Source organism: Salvia hispanica, chromosome 4 (assembly GCF_029641045.1).
Source record: "Salvia hispanica isolate PSC_SH4W2 chromosome 4, Shi_PSC_v1, whole genome shotgun sequence".
In the NCBI taxonomy this organism is placed as follows: domain Eukaryota; kingdom Viridiplantae; phylum Streptophyta; class Magnoliopsida; order Lamiales; family Lamiaceae; genus Salvia; species Salvia hispanica.
This window is the reverse complement of record NC_142695.1, coordinates 57,105,634-57,125,872: the sequence shown is the minus strand read 5'-3', so window position 1 is coordinate 57,125,872 and position 20,239 is coordinate 57,105,634. Positions and strand designations below refer to the sequence as shown.

The window sequence follows — 20,239 nt, the reverse complement described above, 5'->3', positions numbered from 1 at the left end:
TATATAGATATTTTTTTGTCTAATTATAATTATTAACTAGGCATGTTGCATGGTTTGGAAGAAGGCTGAAGCGTGCGGCGTGCTGCTATGCCACGTCATCTAAGGCTACAGTGTCAAGTGGGTCGGGGCAACCAGTTTTTGGATCCAAATATCAATCATCAAAGTAATATGTAGAGAAGCAAAAGGTTTTCGGTTTGGACGGTTAATCACAGAATCGTAATCGGCAGTTCCGATTTCGAACCGAAATCGTGAGATTTAAATCGAACTGAAGCCGTCACTTTTGGAACCGTGGTTCGGTTCAGGTTCCAAAATTCTGGAACCAAAACCATGTCGGAATCGCGAAAAATCACCGGAAAACCGTGAAATCGAGTTGAAACTGCCAAAAATCACCGGAAACCGACGGTTCGGAACCGTGATAAACCGCAAAAAATTGCCGAAAAACCGCGGTTCCGAACCGTAACCGTAACCGCCGATTTTGGAACCAGAACCGTAACCTCGAAACACCCTCGCAGTTCGGTTCCGATTCACTAATTTCCAAAACCGGAACCGGTGGTTCCAAATCGTAACCACCGGTTCCGGAACCGTGGTCATCTAGTAATATGTGAAGGAGTTTTGTAATTTAACTAAAACTATAATTCATTATTTCCAAATAACTGAGTATTTGGATTTAATTTTCTTACAAACTAGTGTCCATATTTCAGAATTTCATAGTAAAATTATCTTAACAGTAAAATTACCTTAACAGTGTGATTTTACCCTTGCCATTAGTATAATTTTTTTATACTCATATTTTGGTTTTATACCGAATCGAAATCGTGAGAATTTACTCGAACTGAAACCGTTGATTTTTGAACGGTGGTTCGGTTCAGATTCAAAAATTTTTGAACCGAAACCGTGCCGGAATCGCCGGTTCCGAGCGGTACCGGAACCGCAAAAAACTGCCGGAAAACCCTGAAATCAAGCCGGAACCGCAAAAAACCGACGGTTTGAAACCGTGAAAAACCGCTGAAAAATCGTCGGTTCGGAACCGAAACCGAAATCGGCGATTTTGGAACCGAATCGTAACCGCCGGTTATTAAACCGTGGACACCTCTAACTCGGGTATTAAAATTGTTCACTTGGAGAAAAGATATTAAATATACTAAATTCTTAGTGGATGCAATTGTCACATGCACTCCATCGTTGTAGATAAGACATTGCTTTAAATATTTGATAACTTCAATTAAATATTCTCAAGACCTGACGTAGATTTATGCAATTGTTATTAATTAACAACCATACTATTAAATACAATAACACACTAAAATAAATTAGACATAGTCGTGGGATCCTCCACAAAAATTCTTGCCATCGTGCATTGTACCCGAACAATAATTATTTGTCTTGTTATGTCACTATTTAAATATATTGCCTGAATTAGGCACCATTATTCTCTAGATATTATCATAGTATTATAGATATGCTAGTGACATAAATTAAAAAACAAATAAAAGTATAATTATTATGAAAATTTATCAAATAGGCAGGACACATCATCAAGGTTCAATTTATGCTACAATAGACACGTATAAAACCAAATACAAAGGACAATTTTGTTAGGTTTCCTCGTCACACTAATAAATTAAATTGGACTATTGTTTTGGACATGGGCTGCCCTTTACTTACCCTGGTTTGTATTTAACTAAAAATATTATTTTGTTTAAAAAATGTGTCAAATTGCCATATATACAAATAAAGTATATTGTTTTATTCTGTCTAACATTTTTGAACCACTTCTAATATTTATAGTTGACGTAATGTTTGTTAATTTGTCTTTCATTATGTCTTGTTAAAATTAATTTTTATTTCATAGGTTAAAGTAAGTTTTGATTAAAATTTAAAAGTATGCGCATATGAGACAGGGCAGGTAAGAAAGTATATATCATGAAATTGATTCCAACTATTGTGATTTGTATGAATGCTATTGATATAATATTAAACAAAACTCTTTAGATATTCAGAATAAAATCATTCCTTCAAAATACTTAGAAATTGCAGAAAAGATTTTTTTTTCAATTTCCAATCAATCAAAGATTGAAAACGGGGCAATATTTTTAGCTATGTTTTTTTTATCATCCTAATACTTAGAGAACGATACTCACTTTACTTCACAAAGCTTTTTTTTTTTCACAGATATTAAGAAAAAAATGTTTATTTAGCCCTAAAATAATAAAATTTAAAAAAATAAAGCAAGAAATAGAATAAAATAAAATGCATTTGCAATATATTATAAACCTATTGGGCTCATTTGATAGAAAAACCACACTTTTTGCCCGAAGCTCGCCCTCGGACCTAGACCTTACGAACGGGCTTAACCGGCCCAATTTTTGCTGAATCCAACCAAACCGAAATTCCACTAAGCCAGCTCTAGGCCCAAAACTCAAAATTTTGAATGCAAAATTGAAATAACAACAATACATATCAGTACTTACACATACTTTCCATGAAAAACTACTATTACACATACTTTCCATGAAAAACTACTATACATATGACTTGTGCGCATATTGATCTAGTGGTAGAGTAGTTAATGCCGAAAGCCAAAATTTATGCTTATTTATCCATTTCAAAAAACTGCTATAGTTCAAAAAACCATAGATGTTCAGAGACTCCCAACTCTAAAAATCTAGATCTTGTGTAGGAGAAGGTGAGCTCCATGCTGAGGTTGAGTAGTGATCAAACTAACAGGGGCATGCGTATACGACGGAGAAAGCTCGAACGAGAAGCCTCTCAGAAGCATTACCAATGCCATTTTCGCCTCCAGCATCGCAAACGCTTGCCCAATGCATATCCGAGGTCCCCAGCCGAAAGGGAAGAATACGCCCGGACCCTTTTGCGCCTTCGCCACTCCTTCACTGAATCTCTGCGGATTGAACTCCATGGCATCGTCTCCCCAAATTTTCGGGTCGTGATGTAATATGATAGTTGGCAATGAGATCTGAATCCCGGCTGGTAAGGTGAACTTCCCCAGCTTGGTCTCCTCGCTCGTTCTCCGGCCAAGAACTACGACCGGTGGATAAAGCCTCAACACCTCGTAGAAAATCATCGTAACCTGCGATCAAGATCATCAGAGTTAGTTCACTCAAATACTTGATAAGATCAACGTGTTTGATTCGAATCCACTTACAATCTTGAGCTGATTCAGGCCGTCAAAATCTGGCGTTCGATTGCCAAAGACTTGCATAATCTCCTCCCGGGCTCGGGTCTGCCAGTCGGGGTATCTGCTCAACAAAACCAATGTCCAAACGAGCAACACGGAAGTAGTCTCCTGCCCAGCGAAGTAGAACAGCTTGCATTCCTCGACTACTTCATCTATGGTTATCCCGAAGCTCTTGTTACCCCTTTCCTCGATTTCTTGGAAGTTGGAGGCCAACAATATGCTTAGCAAGTCCTGATGGCTACCACCTTCCCCTGTCTTCATAGCCTCGACCCTTTTGCTGATGAGACCTCGAATCCTTGACTGGATTTCTTTCTCGATTTGTTTCATTCTCTGATGCCTTTTGGTGGGAACGAATCTACAGTATCAAGAAAACAGATCATACATGAAATACAACGGAATGCACATTCAAAAGGGATTCATATACTATGATATTACCTCCACCCTGGAATATATATAGAGCGCAAAGCTTGAATGATGTGCTCGGCTAGTTCTCTCTGAAGCTCGAATATTCGTCTCCCTTCTTGGTAGCTGCTGCCGAATGCAGTTCTTGATATTGCATCGGCCGTTAGGTTTTGTAAATAAGGCCATACATCCACCTCATAAGATCCTTCCGGTGAGACATTCTTCTCCCACGTTTTCAGAACTTCGTCACAACTTAAATACAAGGCTGGAATCATGAGCTGCGAACAAGCAAAATAGTAAGAAAAAAGCAAACTTATCTCAGTACATTATCCTATAACAATATCATCAAGATTCTACCCAACCACTTGGCCTAAAACACTTCAATTTCTCAACTATAAGAGCATACAAAGAACTTCTTCGTGATTCAAGAAGAAGGCCGAAATCATGAGCTCCCCCAAGCAAAATAGTAAGACAAAAGCTAACTTATCTCAATACATTATCCTATAACAGAATCTTTAAGATGCTCCCCAACCACAGACACACGAATAAGCCGTTTCACCAACCAGGATATCATTTTGGCCTAAATCACATCAATTTCTCAACTACAAACAAGAATTTGCAATAGAAAACCTTCAATTTCTCAAGATGGAAAGCAGGGTTGATGATTTTCCGGTGCTTAGCCCATTTATCTTTCTCAACGCTGGCAAGTCCTTGCGCAAGCAGCTTCGCCAGCGGATTCCGCTGCACCGGCTTCAGGTACAGATAGTTCTTGGTCAGCACCTCCTTCACCAGGTCCGGATCAGTCAACACGATCGAAGGCCTCGGCCCGAACCAAATCAACGACTCATTCCCTACAAAAATCAATTCAATTCAAAACAAAACAACTTCAAACATCAGCATTGCATCAGCATTCATCACAAACAAAAAACCCCCAAAATTGACCCCTCCCAACCAAATTATGCCTCAAATTATGCGAAATAACTGAATTATCTCAATCAAATTTGACAAATTGATGCCTAAATCACCTACAACACTTCAATTTTCCAACATATGGAGACATTAATCATTAATCATTAATCAAATTATGCAGAAACCTCACTCAAATCAAGTGAAATCACTGAATTACCTCAAGCAAATTTGACAAATTGATGCCTAAATCAAGCTACAACACTTCAATTTCCCAATATATGGAGACATTAATCATTCTTCATTAATCAAATTATGCAGAAACCTCACTCAAATCAAGTGAAATCACTGAATTACCTCAATCAAATTTCACGAATTGATGCCTAAATCAACCTAAACACTTCAATTTTCCAATTAATCATTAATCATTAATCAAACCCTAATGTCATAATAGAAAATTGACATACCGTATTTGTGAATTGTGTTGAGGAGGAAGGGGGAAACTCTCTTTTTGATATCATCATCGATGTTGATTGGATTGTTCCTGGCTTCCATCACCGACTGCATTATCTCCTTCAAGTCGCCGTACACCAATTTGTAGGAATTACCCTTGAAGCCCTGCCTCGTGAGGGCTTCGCCGAGGCGCTTGGGGGTGAGGTATGCCCAATTGAGTAATTTCCATGTGTAAATGAGCGCTGTGAGCGCCAAAGCAGACGCGAGTAGTATTTGAAACGCTGCTTCCATTTTTGGGGTGGAATCTGTTTGATTGATTGATTGATTGTGTGCATCTCTCACTGCAATTATATGAAGTAGTGTTAGTCAGTGTCGTGGGCTTCTGGCTTTCTTGATATTTTTGGGGAATTTTGAATTTTGGTGGCGGAGAAGAACATTCGACGTTATCAGTTTCGAGGTTCGAGAAGAGACGCGACGGCAAAATTAAAACCACATAAAAGAAAAGGAAAAAGAGAATAATGAGATTTTAAATTTAAATAGTTGATTTAACTTTTAAAATCGGTTAAAAAAGTCATGGAGTTTAAATGTATTGTCACTAATTTATGGTGAAAAATGTTTGGTTTAAAAAGGAAAGCAACAAATTTATTCTTAATAATCGTATTACCTCATGTTTGGTAGGGTAGCTAGGACGATAGAAATACTTATTTATGAGATCACATGTTTTATAGAGTATCCTGTCTCATTTATATTTGGGGAAATAGCCAAAAAAACAACATATGAAGTTTGATCGAATTTTGATATATACTGTAATTTTTGAAAATGACCAATTATATCATAACTTTGACATTTTTCTCAATTTCACATAGTCTATGATTTGGGAGAAATTATGTTTGATGCTGGCAAACGATGAATACTATACGAACAAAATGTTAAGCTATTTAAACGACATCATTTCATACACTTAGTCAGTTATATCTTTAATTTCTACATAAATACGTATGAAATTGATAAATTCACAAATATAGCATGGTGTGTTTTTTTCTCATGGGACAATTGAGAAAAATGTCAAAGCTGCTAATTGTTTTTGAAAGTTTGCAGGATAGATTAGAATTTGACAAAATTTTATAATTTTTTTAACAATTATCATGTATATTTTACTAATTTTGATAAATAGATTCTATATTTTACTTCACTTATTTAACTCACATTTTAGCTCTAGAACTAAGGTTCAAACATAACATCAAACAAAGTTTAAACAAACTTTTAGTTGAAACATCTCCTCATCCCCCAGCCCTAACCATAGTTCTAGAGCTTGTGTAGAAGCAGATGAGCACCATGCTGCGGCTGGACCGTAACGACCGTGATGGGAGCGTGCGTATACGACGGCGAGAGCTCAAAGCGGAAGCCTCGCAGGATCATAGCCAGCACCACTTTGGCCTCCATCATCGCGAAGCTCTGGCCGATACAGATGCGAGGCCCCCACCCGAACGGCAAGAACACGCCTTGCTTCTTCCTCTGTGCCTTCGCCACTCCCTCGCTAAACCTCTGTGGATTGAACTCTGCCGCATCGTCCCCCCAAACCTCGCGGTCGTGATGCAACAAGATCACCGGCACCGTGAGATGGACCCCGGCCGGGAGGGTTGCCTCACCTAGCTTGGTCTCCTTGCCCACTTGCCGCCTCAGAGCAACTATCGGAGAGTAAAGCCTCAAAACCTCGTATAGAATCATGGTAACCTGCGATGAGATTAGCGATGTCAGAGAAAAATATTGGTAGGGGCTATATTTTCTAAATTTTATTTAAAAAAATAAACTTTTCAGGGGCTTTCAAGCCCCTGAAAAGCTCCTCATTTAGGTTCGCCTATAACGACGACAACTCACGATCTTGAGGTGGTTGAGGCCATCAAAATGGGGCGTTTGATGGCCGAAGACTTGCAAGACCTCGTCCCTCGCCTTAGTCTGCCATTCCGGATGTTTGCTCAACATAATCATAGTCCAGACAAGGAGCGAGGCAGTCGTCTCCTGCCCTGCGAAGTAGAAGAGCTTGCACTCTTCGACTACATCATCCATGCTTATCCCGAAGCTCTTGCTGCCATGCTCTTTGATTTCTTGCGAATTCGACTCCAGCAATATGCCAAGCAAGTCTTCATGCTTGGCTTCCTCACTTGCCATCACTTCAACCCTTGTGTCGATGAGATCACAGATTATGGAGCGAACCTCCTTCGCTATTTCCACCATTCTCTTGTTCGTTTTCGTGGGCACGTATCTGTGAAAGATATGTGGACTAGATTAGGATGTAATGACTACATACGAATTAATGATAATTTGACGAACAAAAAGAAATACAACGCGAAAGTTATCATATAGAAGTACGAAAAGTTCAATAGCGTCTCTTATTAGGCTATTATAACGAGCGTTGTTCCTGTATCGGATTTGCATACACAACGATACCAATAGCATGCATGATTCATTGAACGATTGACTGTTATACCGGGAATTGTTTCTGCATCGGAACTATATTATGCAATAAGTGTTGTTATCTGTTGTGTAATCTATTACTCAAAACATAATTTCACCAAAGATTCTCGATCATATTTTTATTTGTATTTTTGCTATGACGATAAACCATGTAAGTTGAAAGGACTTGAACTCTATAATTTCCTTTCTTGACTATTTAGTGAGATGGGATTTACCTCCATCCCGGAATGTATACAGATCGCATTGCCTTCATGGCGTAGCCAGCCTGCTCCCTCTGCAGCTCGAAGATTCTCCTACCTTGTCGGTAACTACTGCCGAATGCAGTTCTTGATATTGCATCGGCAGTTATGTTCTGCAAACAAGGCCACATGTCCACCTCTGTTGAAACACTCCTCTCCCATTCACTCACAACTTCTTCGCAGCTCAAAACAAAGGCAGGTATCATCAGCTGCACCCGAAAAAGTATATACACGGTGATTAGTACAAACATTAATGCAGGGGTGAACGCAGAAAAAGAGATTTATATGAGCTATGTCTTCTAAAGTATATTCGAGAAAATATTTTTAAGTGATTCAGATCATTGACAATGGCTAGTGTATAACAATTTCGTAAAATTTGGACAAATTTGAAGACGAATAAAACCTTGAGTTTGTCTAAATGGAAAGCAGGGTTGATGATCTTCTTGTGCTTGGCCCATTTCTCTCCCTCGTAGCTGACAACTCCTTTCACAAGAAGCCTAGGCAGTGGATTCGAGTTCTGCGGCTTTGGGAATGAATCGGATTTGGTTAGAACCTCCCTAGCTTGCTCCGGATTCGTTACAATGAGTGAAGGGTTTGGGCCGAACCAATAGAACACATCTTTTCCTACAATACAACAAAATATCTATCATTCTATACCATTCAAAATAGTATCAGACCAATAGAACAAGTAGCCCACTTATCTGATCTAAAACAAAATACTATTTGAATTTCAAATTTGTTGCAATTTGATAGAGGACTGGTCCAATCCCTCCGAGATTCATCATGAATTTATCGAGGATGTTAGCAAATGAAACAAACAAATACTATGGGAATTAAAAGAAAACTGAAACTACAACTTCATCATTATTGACTACTACACTCATTACCAATTGATTTTAAAATGAAAATCCGTAGATTTCTCTCAGCTAATCATTATAAGATGTACTAAAACAATACTAATATTACTAATTGATTTTAAGATGAAACTCATATTTCTACCACCTCTACTTCAAATCTTCAATTTTGAGCAATCTTTCACTAGAGAACTGAAACTACAATCTCATGACTACTCTTGGTTACAGGGACGGAACCAGAAACTTAAAGTAGCCGGTGCTGAAATTTATTAATAAGATAACGTGACGTCAAGCCCCTATTATCTTCGAGACAGATAGTCTATTTTAGTCGTAGTATCTTTTCAACATTATTCACTCTCTTACTTAATCATTTATCTATTTTAACTACTCCATTTATTATTCTTTATACAAAATGAGTGCAGAAAAGTAACTAGGACCGCTAAAGCGTGACAGAGGGAGTATCATTTAACTCATTCAACATATTTTCTTAATATATGTGTCCAAAAGAAGTGATCCAACTTAATTAGGACAAAGGAAGTTGAATATAGTACTATTAAGTACTATGACTATCACATAAAATGGCAAATATTCAAAGAGTCATTAGAATAATCTTAAAATCTTAAACTAAGAAAGAACAAAATTTAAAAATAAAAATATCCTTACTTAAATGTTACTAATATTAAAAACTTGTTGTGAAAGAATAAAATTTAAACAATTAGTACTACTAATCTCTACTTAAATAATTTAATACTAACATCTAAATAAGAAATTATTTCTCTTTCCTCTCCCACTTTCACACTCCTATGCCCCCCTCTCTCCCCTCGCCCATTTCTTCTAAAATTCCTTCTCTGTATATATACAATTGGGATTGGCCAAGCCCTCACTCGAGCGTGGGTTCGGCCAACGGTTATCTTATCACCAATTAGATTCACCAATTAGATTTAAGACGAAACCGACCGATTTCTATAACCTCTAACTTCAATTTGAAGCAATAATCACATCCAATATAGTAGAAACAAAAATTTGAAAAATTAAAAGAAAAAAAACATACCAAATTTGGAGATTGTGTTGACGAAAAAGGGAACAACTCTCGGCTTGATATCATCATCAAGATTGATGGGCTTCAACTTGGCTTCTTCCACGGCCTTCATGAAATCTCTCAAGTCACCGATCACCGGCCTGTAAAAATGACCATTCAGTCCCTGCTTCCTCAGGGCTTTCTCCAGCCGCTTCGGCCGCAGGTAAGCCCAGTTGAGTAATTTCACCACAATAGCAACAGAAATAGCAGCAATTAAGGATGATACGACTTCCATATTTGATCAATTTGAGAGAGATGCTCTGTTTCTATTATTGTAAGGTTGCAACCGCTTTTTTTAGTAATTTTTATTCATCCTCTTTGAATTTGGAAGTTTCCTCACGTGGAAGACTAGGAAAAATCGGTCAGTCATCACCTAATTTAATAAATTAGAGTAAAAAATTAGAATGTACTTGTGCGATTTCATGTCTTTTATACTCTTTCTGGACCTTCAAAGTTACGGATTTTTGGAATGTCACATTTAAAATGAATTAATTCTACAAATAAAAATGAAGTATCTTTTTGTCATTTAATATACAAATAACACTAATAAAATTACCAAAAATAAATTCTCCACGTTGAAAGAATGAAGGGAGTATTTATTTTTCAACAGGAGAGCATTAGTGCGCATCATTAATTAGAGTCACAACGTATATCCAATCTCGTGATGCTACGTGGCACGAAACATGCAATATTGTAAATACATAAATACAATATACATTCATGAAGTTGTAGATGAATTTCTGCAAATTGCATTTTAGTTATAGGCAAATTGTAGCAAATATTTTATTTATTTTTTACTATTTTTAACAAGTCGACTATCCCTATTTTGCTAACTCATATTTTATTAAAATCAATATACAATAATAAAAAATATATTCTGCTAACTTTTTTTTATTTACTTTATATTTTTTTCACATAATTAAATAATTTATTAAAATACAAGCTAGTAAAATATGAGATATATATTAGCAGTGGAGGAGTAGTTGTTAGAGTTTGTATACTAGAAATCACTTTTCGAGTGATTGAATACTGTAAAACTTTTATTTTATTTTCCAAGGAATAAAACATATTATTTTTGTCATAATGTTGTTATGTTTTACATTTAATGGATGTTAATGCATGTTTAAATATATAAGTTAACTTAACAAAGTCTAAGTCTTTGTTTTAGTAGACCGGTTGTGGGCGGCGTCCACTTTAAGGTAGCACGGTCAGTCCTAACAAAGAAAAAGAAGAATTTCACAACCTAGATGGAATTATACTATACATCGTGAAAGGTTGCAATGTCAGTCCGCATATTTTTAAGCCTTACTGAAATAAGATGACATTGGTGTGGTAAAGCACTGAACGGATCTAACAGCAAGACTTATCCTTGGGCTATCTACTGAAAGGCGAGGTCTTGATAAATATTTTTGTTTCTTAATCAATGTAGGTTAGCATTGAGCATACGGTATTGATTATGCATTACTTTGACTTATCAAATGGTGCGGGTTTTTCGTAACCCAATAATGCTGATATACTGGGTAGTGATGATTAATATCTAGCGGTGCTAGAATTGCTATTATATTGAATCGTGCGCGAGGTGAGTCTCGTTTGATAATGTCCTCAAGAGGAGCGCGAAACAAGGTTTTATTATTCAGAACTTAGCTAGTTGGAGTTTGATCACTCTATGAATAATAAATAAGCGTTTCATGCTAAGTCCACTCTCGGAATTAATAAGAAATTAATTAATTAAGTCCATAGCAGACATTAACTAATTAATGGATATTTTTATCTTAAGCGCGAGAAATGAAAGTTAAAACGGAAACCCAGATTATTTATAATTTTGGATTTGGATGGGGAGAGTTCAATATTAATTCTGTAGTGACTGCTCGTAATATTCCAATTAAAGCTTATATTAAATTGTGGGAGTCAATTTTAATTAGTAAAAAGTAAATTGGATGAGCCCATATCCAAAACCTTCTATAGATCCTTGTCTGGGTCCAAAAAGAACTTAATATAAATAGGAGAATAAAGGAGACATAAATAATAATTTTAACTACTAAATTTTCGTTCCCCTCTACTAAGAGGAGGTCGAAATTCTCTCCAAATTGGAAAAGATTTCTTCTGTCTTCTTTATTTAAGTCCTAGTATTCCGGTGAGATCAAGCCACATTGATATTGGAGTATAGTTTGGGAACCTGAGAGAAGATCCGTGGTCTAGTATTCAAAGCGTCACGTGGAGAAGTCGCTAGCCATCATCAATTCTTTGGAGAATTAATTAGGTATTATTTCCGCTCCGTAGAAAAGCATGTTTTAGGTATCAATATTCTTAAAGCATGATTAATTCAAGTTATGAGCATGATACATGTGAGAATTACGCAAATAGCTTTTGTGTAAATAACATGTTAAATAGATATGATTATTATGTGATTTATTTGTTCGATTAATAATTATTAATTATGATAATTCAACACACGCTTCCGCTGCCAGTTCCATTCAGTAGTAGTATATATAAATTTATAGTCAACTAGCCATATTACATTTAGTAAGTGAAATTCATTCATTTCATTTGTCTGTCCCACAAAATCAAGCATAACATCAAATAAAACTTAAACAAATCCTTAAATAAAACATTTCCTCATCCCTACACCCCAACCATAGTTCTCAATTTCTAGAGCTTGTGCACAAGCAGATGAGCACCATGCTGCGGCTGGACCGTAACAACCGTGACGGGAGCGTGCGTATACGATGGCAAGAGCTCGAAGCGGAAGCCTCGCAGGATCATAGCCAGCACCACTTTGGCCTCCATCATCGCGAAGCTCTGGCCAACGCAGACGCGAGGCCCCCACCCGAACGGCATGAACACACCTTGCTTCTTCCTCTGCGCCTTCGCCACTCCCTCGCTAAACCTCTGCGGATTGAATTCCAACGCGTCGTCCCCCCAAACCTCACGGTCGTGATGCATAAAGATCACCGGCACCGTGAGATGGAGCCCGGCCGGGAGCGTCGCCTCCCCCAGCTTGGTCTCCTTGCCCACTTGCCGCCTTAGACCAACTATCGGAGAGTAAAGCCTCAAAACCTCGTATAGAATCATGGTAACCTGCGGTGAGATTAGCGCTGTCAGAGAAAAATATTGGTAGGGGCTATATTTTCTAAATTTTATTTAAAAAAATAAACTTTTCAGGGGCTTAAGCCCCTGAAAAGCTCATCATTTCGCCTATAACGACGACAACTCACGATCTTGAGGTGGTTGAGACCATCAAAATGGGGCGTTAGATGGCCGAAGACTTGCAAGACCTCGTCCCTCGCCTTAGTCTGCCATTCCGGATGTTTGCTCAGCATAACCATGGTCCAGACAAGGAGCGAGGCAGTCGTCTCCTGCCCTGCGAAGTAGAAGAGCTTGCACTCTTCGACTACATCATCCATGCTTATCCCGAAGCTCTTGCTGCCATGCTCTTTGATCTCTTGCGCATTCGACTCCAGCAATATGCCAAGCAAGTCTTCATGCTTGGCTTCCTCTTTCCCCATCGCTTCAACCCTCGTATCGATGAGATCACATATTATGGAGCGAACCTCCTTGGCTATTTCCACCATTCTCTTGTTCGTTTTCGTGGGCACGTGTCTGTGAAAGATATGCGGACTAGATTAGGCTATTATACCGAGCATTTTTCCTGTATCGGGTTTGCATACACAACGATACCAAAAGCATGCATGATTCAATTAACCATTGACTGTTATACCGAGAATTGTTTCTGCATCGGAACTTTATTATGCAACAAGTGTTGTAATCTGTTGTGTAATCTATTACTCAAAACATAATTTCACCAAAGATTCTCGATCATATTTTTATTTTTATTTTCGCTATGACGATAAACCATGTAAATTAAAAGGACTTGAACTCCACTATTTAGTGAGGTGGGATTTACCTCCATCCCGGAATGTATAGCGATTGCATGGCCTTCATGGCATAGTCGGCCTGCTCCCTCTGCAGCTCGAAGATTCTCCTACCTTGTCGGTAACTGCTGCCGAATGCAGTTCTTGATATTGCATCGGCAGTTATGTTCTGCAAACAAGGCCACATGTCCACCTCTAGCGAAACACTCTTTCCCCATTCGCTTACAACTTCTTCGCAGCTCAAAACAAAGGCAGGTATCATCAGCTGCGCCCGAAAAAATATATACATGGTGATTAGTACAAACATTAATGCAGGGGCGAACACATAAAAAAAAGATTTATACAAGCTATGTCTTCTAAAGTTTATTCGAGAAAATATTTTGTATATCACAATTTATATAAAATTTGAAGATGGTAAAAAAAACCTTGAGTTTGTCTAAATGGAAAGCAGGGTTGATGATCTTCCTGTGCTTGGCCCATTTCTCTCCCTCGTAACTGACAACGCCTTGCACAAGCAGCTTAGGCAGTGGATTCGAGCTCTGCGGCTTTGGGAATGAATCGGATTTGGTTAGAACCTCCCTAGCTTGCTCTGGATTCGTTATGATGAGAGTAGGGTTTGGGCCGAACCAGTAGAACACATCATTTCCTACAAGTTGTAGTTTTTTAATCAACATACAATACTACAAAATATACCTTTCAAAATAGTATGAGAGCAATAGAACATGTAGACCACTTATCTGAGATAAAACAAAACACTAATTGAAATTCAAATTTGTTGCAATTTGATAGAGGACTGATCCAATCCCTCCGAGATTCATCACAAAGGATTCTTATCAAGGATGTTAGCAAATGAAACAAACAAATACTATCTGAATTAAAAGAAAACTGAAACTATAACTTAAATTATCATTGACAACTCAACTTATTACCAATTAATTTTAAGATGGAAACTCGTAGATTTATATCACCTCTAACTTCAATTTTGAAGTAATCACCATAAGAGTACTAAAACTATAGCATAACTAATCGATTTTAAGATGAAACTCACATTTCTACCAACTCTAGCTTCAAATTGAAGCAATCATCACATCAAATTTAGTCTAAACAAAAATTGGAACAATTAAAAAGAAAAAAAAAAAAACATACCAAATTTGGAGATTGTGTTGACGAAAAAGGGAACAGCTCTTGGCTTGATATCATCATCAAGATTGATGGGCTTCAACTTGGCTTCTTCCATGGCCTTCATGTAATCTCTCAAGTCGCCGATCACCGGTCTGTAGGAATTACCATTCAGTCCCTGCTTCCTCAGGGCTTTCTCCAGCCGCTTCGGCCGCAGGTAAGCCCAGTTTAGTAATTTCGCCACGACAGCAACGGAAATAACAGCAATGAATGATAATACGAGTTCCATATTTGATCAATTTGAGAGAGATGCTCTGTTTCTAATATTGCAAGTTTGCAACTGCTTTGTTTTAGTAATTTTTATTCTCTTTGATTTTGGAAGTTTCCTAACGGGTTAGAAGTGGAAGACTAGGAAAAGTCAGTCAGTCAACTCATCAATAGTCAGTCAGTCAACTCATCAATTGGGAGTATATAACAAGTTATGCTCACCTAATTTAATGCTCCCTTCGTCCACAAACAATAGATCTATTGTTGTTCGACACAGGTTTTAATGTAGAATTGGTAAAGTAAGAGAGATGAGGAGAAAGAGTAGATAAAATAAAAGAGATAGGGAGAAAAAGTGAGTAAAGTACGAGAGAGGGAAGAAAAAGTGAATATTTATTACCGAAAATAGATTCTCCACTTTGCAAGAATGAAGGAAGTATTTATTTTCCAATATGTATGTGAATACATGTCTCATTTACATTTTACAAAATTTAATAAATGAGTTTCATATTCCATAAATTTATAATTTATATTTTTTTATAAAACTAATAGAAGTATATAAAAATATGATTCATATTGCTTTAATTTTTTCCAACAACTTCCATTTAAATTTCTTGAACAGGACTGAGTCAAAGTGACACACTCACACAAGTAATCATGTAGAGGAGGGAGTATTTTGGTTTCTTACAATCAAATTTGACTACAAGTGTTTTATGTCTGTGTTTACTTTTGCCTTTCTGTTTTGCAACCCTCCATTAAATGTTCTTTCCCTTGTTTGCAACAATAAATGTTCTATTTACTTTTTACTATTTTTAATAATTGGATCCTTTCTATTTCACTAACTCATATTTTATTGAAATCACTATATTATAATAAAATCAATATTTTACTTAATTTTTTTTATTCACTTTGTAAATTTTTTATGTGATTAAATAATTTCTTAAAATCCAAACTAGTAAAATATGACACATTTATTAACACTTCGAGGTAGTAGTAGTATATAAATTTATAGTCAACTAGCCATTTCATATAGGAGTATTTAATAATTGGATCACATTCTACTTACTCATTTCACTTGCCCCGCCCACAAAATCAAGAATAACATGAAATACGGAGTAAAACTTAACAAACCTATGGCACACAAAAATCAAGCACAACATCAAATAAAACTTAAACAAATTAAATGCTTAACTAAAACATTTCCTCATCCCCACACCCCAACCATATAGTTCTAACTTCTAGAGCTTGTGCAGAAGCAGATGAGCACCATGCTGCGGCTGGACCGTAACAACCGTGACGGGAGCGTGCGTGTACGACGGCGAGAGCTCGAAGCGGAAGCGTCGCAGGATCATAGCCAGCACCACTTTAGCCTCCATCATTGCGAAGCTCTGGCCGATGCAGATGCGAGGCCCCCACCCGAACGGCAAGAACACGCCATGCTTCTTCCTCTGCGCCTTCGCCACTCCCTCGCTAAACCTCTCAGGATTGAACTCCAACGCGTCGTCCCCCCAAACCTCACGGTCGTGATGCAGAAAGATCACTGGCACCGTGAGAAGGACCCCAGCTGGGAGCGTCCTCTCTCCCAGCTTGGTCTCCTTGCCTACTTCCCGCCTTAGGGCAAGTATCGGCGAGTAAAGCCTCAAAACCTCGTATAAAATCATGGTAACCTGTGATGAAATTAGCCGTCAGAAAAAAATATCGGTAGGGGCTATGTTTTCGAAATTTTATTTGAAAATATATTTTAAAGTGATTTAAATCATTAATAGAGACTTTTGCATAATAATTCGGATAAACTTTAGATAAATTTAAAGGCTAGACAAAATTTTTAAAAAAATATGTTTAGTTGCTCACAATCTTGAGGTGGTTAAGACCATCGGAATGTGGCGTTTGATGGCCGAAGACTTGCAAGATCTCGTCCCTCGCCTTCGTTTGCCATTCCGGATGTTTGCTAAGCATAACCATAGCCCAGACGAGGAGCGAGGCAGTTGTCTCCTGCCCTGCTAAGTAGAAGAGCTTGCACTCTTCGACTACATCGTCCATGCTCATCCCGAAGCTCTTGCTGCCACGCTCTTTGATTTCTTGCGAATTCGACTCCAACAATATGCTAAGCAAGTCCTCTTGCCTGGCTTCCTCTTTTCTCATCGCTTCAACCCTTGTATCGATGAGATCCCCGATTATGGAGCGAACCTCGTTTGCTATTTTGGCCATTCTCTTGTTCGTTTTTGTGGGCACGTGTCTACGAAAGATATGTAGACTAGCTTATTATATATTGATTACATCATAACTAATGCAAAAGATTATTGCCTCAAGCCTTATGATTTATGAAGTGGTTAATAGAACATGAAATTTATCATTCTTTTATCAAATACGAAAATTCGGTAGAGATTTCCTAGCTTTCTCTGCTTGAATTATGGTGAACGGAAATTGTTCACATAATTTAAGTTAAAAATCTAAATCATATTTTTCTTAGCGTTTCATCAGATGATGACAAGAATTCCTAACAGACGCGAACATTGCAAATCAAAGCCATGCAAGTTAAAAGGACTTGAACACTATAGTTTCCTTTCTTGACTATTTAGTAAGATGGGATTTACCTCCATCCCGGAATGTATAGTGATCGCATGGCCTTCATGGCGTAGTCGGCCTGCTCCTTCTGCATCTCGAAGATTTTCCTACCTTGTCGGTAGCTGCTGCCGAATGCAGTTCTTGATATTGCATCGGCAGTTATGTTCTGCAAACAAGACCACATGTCCACCTCTGTTGAAACACTCTTTTCCCATTCACTCAAAACTTCTTCGCAGCTCAAAACGAAGGCAGGTATCATTAGCTGCATCCGAGAATATATACACGGTGGTAAATTAGTACCGACATTTATTCAGGGGCGAACGCAGAAAAAAAAATTGTAAGAGCTATGTCTCCTACTGTTTATTCGAGAATACATTTTTTAGTGATCCAGATCATTGATAGCGGCTTTGCATAACAATTTACATAAAATTTGGATAAATTAATTTGAAGACGGTAAAATACCTTGAGTTTGTTGTGATGGAAAGCAGGGTTGATGATCTTTCTGTGTTTGGCCCATTTCTCTCCCTCGTAGCTGACGACTCCTTGCACAAGCTGCTTAGGCAGCGGATTTGCGCTCTGCGGCTTTGGGAATGACTCGGTTTTGGTTAGAACCTCCCTAGCTAGCTCCGGGTTCGTTACCATGAGTGTAGGGTTTGGGCCAAGCCAATAAAATGCATCATTTCCTTCAAATTGGTATTTTGTTATTGTACATTCAAGTTCTACATTAGAGAACCAATTTAATCATCATAAAATACAACTAAATATCTATCCCTCTCCCAAATTCTTATCTTCCAATGACTATTCAAAATAGTATTCCATTCGTCCCATAGAAATAGAAACTTTAGGGACGATACATTTTATTGTGAAATTGGTAAATCGAGTTTTAAAAAATAAGAGATATATAGAAAAAAAACGTGTTTGGAGTTTTATTAGTGCATAATGGGGCCACCTCATAAGAGAGAAAAGTATATCAAAAATAAAAGGGACCTAATTTTATGTGACATGCCAAAACAGAAAAAAAAAACACTATTTTTATGAGACGAAGGAAGTATCAAACTATTTGAAAAATAACGAATCCAACAAAATATTTGAATTTCAAATTTGGTGCAATTTGATTCCCATCCCTCTAAAATAAAACTATAGTTGACCATTCGACATATTACCAAGAACTATTAAATTTCTATGTATCACATCTAACTTCAAATATGAAGCAATCATCGCGAGAGAACTGAAACCACAATATAAGTCTCATGACTGCTCCGTTTATCACCAATTGGATTTAATATCACCTCTAACTTCAATTCTGAAGCATTAATCATCATCGAATATAGTTTAAATCAAAAATCTCGAATCACTTGATAAAAAACATACCAAATTTGGAGAATGTGTTGACGAAAAAGGGGACAACTCTTGGCTTGATATCATCATCGAGATTGATAGGCTTCAACTTTGCTTCTTCCGTGGCCTTCATGATATCTCTCAAGTCGCCGGTCACCGGTCTGTATGAATTACCATTTAGCCCCTGCTTCCTCAGGGCTCTCTCCAGCCGCTTCGGCCGCAGGTATGCCCAGTTTAGTAATTTCACCACAATAGCAATAGAAATAGCAGCAATTATGGATAATACTAGTTCCATATTTGAATGATTTTGCTTATGGAGGAAGATTATCTGCTTAATTCTGTTATTGCAACTGCCTTTTTGTAGTTATTTTATCCTCTTAATTCGAATTTGGAAGGTTCCTTTTGAATTAAAGACCAGGAAAAGTCGTCAATGCCTTAATTTGAATAATGGAAAACACTATGCTCACCAAATTTATTAAAAATGCATAGAAACTACACATTTTGGTGGGAAAATCATCTCATACAAAGAGAAATTCAAGATGATATGCAAGATCATTATTTGTTGGAAGAGAAATAAAAATTGATCACTACTTAGTAGAAGAGAAATCAAAATTGATCAATATTCATACCCTTCCTAAAGCTATATATGTGTGTGAAGTTTGGTGGGGAAAGTAGATATAAACCTAAAAAACATCTCTCTCTCCTTTTCTTCTTTTTTTTTTTTTTTTTTTTTTTTTTTTTTTTTTTTTTTCTCTCTCTCTAAGCCAAATCGTGCATACCTTAAGTTGGATACTCTAGACTAGAGTATTATATCTTCTTTCTTGAAGACTTTAGAGTCAATAGTCCACATTGACAACTTTAGATTCAATGTCCACATTTTTCGTCTTTCATTATTTCACATATAATGTTTTGTTTAATTTAAATTTTATATATATGCTTAGATCGAATCATTTGTATCTAGGGTATGTATTAATGTTTTTCGGATTTTAATGTCACTTTTATTAGATAAAAATGAATTACTAGGATGGATAAATTCGAAAGTGGGATATATAATTATTAAAAAAATTATTTTTAAAATAAAACTATTTACAATTTATTATACTATAGTATACTCCCTCTGTCTCACATTTGGAGTCACATTTAGTTATGACACGAGTTTTAAGAAATTAGTGGAGTGTGTAATTAATGAAGTGAAATGGTGGAGTGTGTAATAAATGAAGTGAGTTGGTTGAAGGTGGGTCCTTTTTTGACTTTTTGGTTTTTTATTTTTGTTTTGTTTTATTTTATTTTATATAGATAATGACATTTTGATATAATTTTGATATAAAATTGTATGACCAAATATGAAAATTTCTAAATGTGACTCTAAAACTGGGACGAATTTTTGTGACAAAATGTGACTCCAAAATTGGGACGGAGGGGGTATTATTAAAATAGTTAAATAAATGATAAGACGTCATGAATAGAAAATCAAT

At 37.0% G+C, this 20,239-nt stretch overlaps 4 protein-coding genes across 4 annotated transcripts; all 4 read right to left on the bottom strand.

Annotated features, from left to right (window-relative positions):
• Nucleotides 1-2,458: 2,458 nt before the first annotated feature.
• On the bottom strand, nt 2,459-5,406 carry LOC125196158 (cytochrome P450 72A397-like). Its single transcript, XM_048094554.2, has 5 exons — nt 4,975-5,406; nt 4,232-4,452; nt 3,635-3,879; nt 3,167-3,554; nt 2,459-3,091 (listed from the first exon to the last, which is right to left on the bottom strand). Exons 1-5 carry the CDS (start codon nt 5,249-5,251, stop codon nt 2,666-2,668), a joined length of 1,557 nt encoding a protein of 518 aa, XP_047950511.1. The 5' UTR covers nt 5,252-5,406; the 3' UTR covers nt 2,459-2,665.
• A 664-nt stretch (nt 5,407-6,070) lies between these two features.
• On the bottom strand, nt 6,071-9,899 carry LOC125191702 (cytochrome P450 CYP72A219-like). Its single transcript, XM_048089108.2, has 5 exons — nt 9,580-9,899; nt 8,078-8,298; nt 7,651-7,883; nt 6,839-7,223; nt 6,071-6,694 (listed from the first exon to the last, which is right to left on the bottom strand). The coding sequence occupies exons 1-5, from the start codon at nt 9,839-9,841 to the stop codon at nt 6,266-6,268; spliced, it is 1,530 nt and encodes a 509-aa protein (XP_047945065.2). The 5' UTR covers nt 9,842-9,899; the 3' UTR covers nt 6,071-6,265.
• A 2,175-nt stretch (nt 9,900-12,074) lies between these two features.
• On the bottom strand, nt 12,075-14,945 carry LOC125192919 (cytochrome P450 CYP72A219-like). Its single transcript, XM_048090596.2, has 5 exons — nt 14,625-14,945; nt 13,904-14,124; nt 13,511-13,743; nt 12,822-13,206; nt 12,075-12,684 (listed from the first exon to the last, which is right to left on the bottom strand). Exons 1-5 carry the CDS (start codon nt 14,884-14,886, stop codon nt 12,256-12,258), a joined length of 1,530 nt encoding a protein of 509 aa, XP_047946553.2. The 5' UTR covers nt 14,887-14,945; the 3' UTR covers nt 12,075-12,255.
• A 904-nt stretch (nt 14,946-15,849) lies between these two features.
• LOC125196589 (cytochrome P450 CYP72A219-like) lies at nt 15,850-19,341 on the bottom strand. Its single transcript, XM_048095172.2, has 5 exons — nt 18,798-19,341; nt 17,889-18,109; nt 17,456-17,688; nt 16,713-17,097; nt 15,850-16,528 (listed from the first exon to the last, which is right to left on the bottom strand). Exons 1-5 carry the CDS (start codon nt 19,057-19,059, stop codon nt 16,100-16,102), a joined length of 1,530 nt encoding a protein of 509 aa, XP_047951129.2. The 5' UTR covers nt 19,060-19,341; the 3' UTR covers nt 15,850-16,099.
• Nucleotides 19,342-20,239: the final 898 nt, after the last annotated feature.